At 59.7% G+C, this 2,348-nt stretch overlaps 3 protein-coding genes across 10 annotated transcripts in view; 1 reads left to right on the forward strand and 2 right to left on the reverse strand.

Moving 5' to 3' along the window:
- WDR81 (WD repeat domain 81) overlaps positions 1–876 on the reverse strand; it is a 33,003-nt gene extending 32,127 nt beyond the window's left edge. Inside the window, 1 exon segment of the mRNA XM_017742971.1 lies at positions 613–876. Within this exon segment, the coding sequence (XP_017598460.1) occupies positions 613–687 (75 nt within the window). The 5' untranslated portion in view covers positions 688–876.
- Positions 1–1,862, reverse strand: part of LOC103621582 (apoptosis-inducing factor 3) — a 15,870-nt gene extending 14,008 nt beyond the window's left edge. For 3 of the 8 annotated variants that reach the window (XR_001864845.1, XM_008640416.2, XM_017742985.1), the window contains exon 1: positions 1,760–1,860. The gene's annotated coding sequence lies outside the window, so the exon portion shown is untranslated. Of the gene's footprint in view, positions 1–1,759 lie in introns of all 8 variants that reach the window. The other 5 variants (XM_017742981.1, XM_017742982.1, XM_017742979.1 and 2 more) reach the window with 3 other exon arrangements.
- The window catches only part of TLCD2 (TLC domain containing 2), a 1,991-nt gene continuing 591 nt past the window's right edge, over positions 949–2,348 (forward strand). Inside the window, exon 1 of the mRNA XM_008640331.2 lies at positions 949–1,050. Within this exon, the coding sequence (XP_008638553.1) occupies positions 949–1,050 (102 nt within the window). The remainder of the gene's footprint in view (positions 1,051–2,348) is intronic.

Raw genomic sequence — 2,348 nt, forward strand, 5'->3', positions numbered from 1 at the left:
GCTGGCCGGGTGAGCGGCACCGCGGAGCCCCGGAGAGACACCGGGCTCCCGGGGGACACTGGGAGGGAATGGGGCGTCCAGGGACCCCGACGGGAACCTGCGGCCAAGGGGGCACGAAAGGAAATGGGGGTGTTGGGGACCTTGGGGAGCGTGGGGACTTGCAGACTGGGGGGCACTGAGAGAGGGAGGAAGGTCCGAGGGACACCAGGGGATAGGGAGTCTCCAGGGAAAACAGGTGGCTGTGGGTGGAGCAGGGCGACAAGAGGTCTCCGGGGGGGTCGGTAGCACCAGGTGGGTACTGGGGACACTGGGATGGAAATGGGGAAGCAGAGGCACTGCCTGACACTCACGGTCTCTCTCCCCACAGGTTCTACCTCCACCCCGAGCTGTCCAAGGACCTGGTGGGCACACACCCGCCCGGGGCGCACAGCCTGGTCGCCGTGTCTGTAGGTGAGGTGTGGCGAGTGGGCTGTGCCCTGTTCTGTCCCCCGGGGGGTCTTCACGCGCTCGTCGGTGCCTGACACCAGCCCCTCGAGCCATGTCGCGATGTCTCAGGCACCTCAAACAATCGCCCTATTCTTGGCAAAGGACAGTGGCTCCTTTCTGTCCCACGGCACCCGCAGCCAGGAGGTACTGGGCACCGGGCTGCCCTCCACCGTCCTCGGGGGGAGCCAGGCCTTGGGGCATCCCAAACGTGCCCACATGGGGTTGGTGGAGTTAGTTGGTGCCTCTTCCTGGGAGTATGTTGTACAGAGTGATTGCGAGAGGCACTCAAAACACACCAATTTCCTTCTTTTGCTGTGTGTGATCCTGTTCTGTGTGTGACTTCCCACCCACACGGATGTGACCATCACTTCCCTGGGGGAGCTGCCCAGCCCAGTCAGGTGCAGAGCCCACTGGGGCAGGGGGGATTCGCTGGCACAGCCCTTCCTGACCCCCTTTTTGTTCATGGACTCCCTGACCCCAGGTTATTTCCTTGAAGACTTTGTGGACATGTTATGCAATCAGAAGCTTCATCAGTCCTGGGAGCTGCTCTTTCATCACTCTGTGGTGAGTGCACCAGCACAGGTACCACCAGCGAGGCTGGGGATAGGGGACACGAGTGGGGCTCCTGCTGTTGTTAGTGTGGGCTTTTCCTTCCTGCCACAAAACATCTCTGATTTTATTTCCTGGGGAGAGCAGCCCAGACAGCAGGGCTGGGAGCTCCTTTTCATCCTGCAGGGCTCTGTACTCTTTGAGGATTTGCAGAAAGGCACCCAAAAATGGGGTAGGAAAAAACTATGTGTACATAAAGTATGGGGGCAGAGAGCTGGGCTGATCCACAACAGTGTCACTGACAGCAGTGACCCAGGTGTCCCCGCTGGCACAGGTGAGCAGCTCACCTCCTGTGGCTCTTGCCCTCTTAAGCACCTTCGAGGAAGGGCTGCACACCCCCTCCATCCACCTCCCGCTCCCTAGGGTGCTTTCCTCTCCTTTGGGGCTGGTGTGGCTGGAGCAGCTGTGGTGCAGGACTCCCGCTCCAGTGCCTTCTGCTTGTCTTGCTGTGCCCACTGTGGGTTTCTCTCTGATCACCTCTGATGCCCAGGTGCCAGAGTGTTCGACCCAACCAAAACAATTCTGTGATGCTGAGACTGTGAATGCTGCAGGACAGGGGGGTGGCACAGCCTAGAGCTGAGCAGCAGAGATGCTGCGGGGTTCAGGGGAGGCTCAGGGGTGTGCAAGGCCTGGGGAGGGGGACAGGGACAGTGCTGACACTCACCTGGGATGAGTCAGGGGAGGCAGTGGTCAGACCTGCTCTCTCAGTGAGCCCTGGGGCTCTGCTGGCTGCTGCTGGTGAGCCGAAAGTTCATCTCCACAATAGAGCTAATTCAAGCCAAGACAGTGACTTAACGAGCAGGGAGCAGATAATCTCATTACAGAGCCCATACAGAGAACAGCATTAATAGCATAAACCAAAGGACTGAGTGTGCTGAAGCATGGGCAGGCAGAGCCTGTCCCCCTGCCTGGCAGGGAGGGTGCAGGGCAGGAATCCTGTCCCCAGCAGCCCTGTCCTCTGCTGCAGCACCCAGCAGCTCCAGGGTGCTTCAGGCCACGATGGGGGCATCCCATGGGGCTCTCTGATGCACCAAAACCACCTAATCCCTGCAGGATGTCTGTTCTGGGGAGAAGCCCTGAGCCAGCAGCAGCCGTAGCCCTGGGCTACAGTCTCCCTTCCTGTCCATTCACTGTGTGTGGAAAAACCTGCTGGGCCACAACGGGCTGCATTCCCCAGGCCACAAACAGCAGGGTTAGGTCAGGCTGCTTTGTCTCAACCTGGGGCTTAGAGAGTTGTTTTCCTTCTATTCCTG

This window comes from Corvus brachyrhynchos, unplaced genomic scaffold, assembly GCF_000691975.1.
Source record: "Corvus brachyrhynchos isolate BGI_N302 unplaced genomic scaffold, ASM69197v1 scaffold99, whole genome shotgun sequence".
Classification (NCBI taxonomy): domain Eukaryota; kingdom Metazoa; phylum Chordata; class Aves; order Passeriformes; family Corvidae; genus Corvus; species Corvus brachyrhynchos.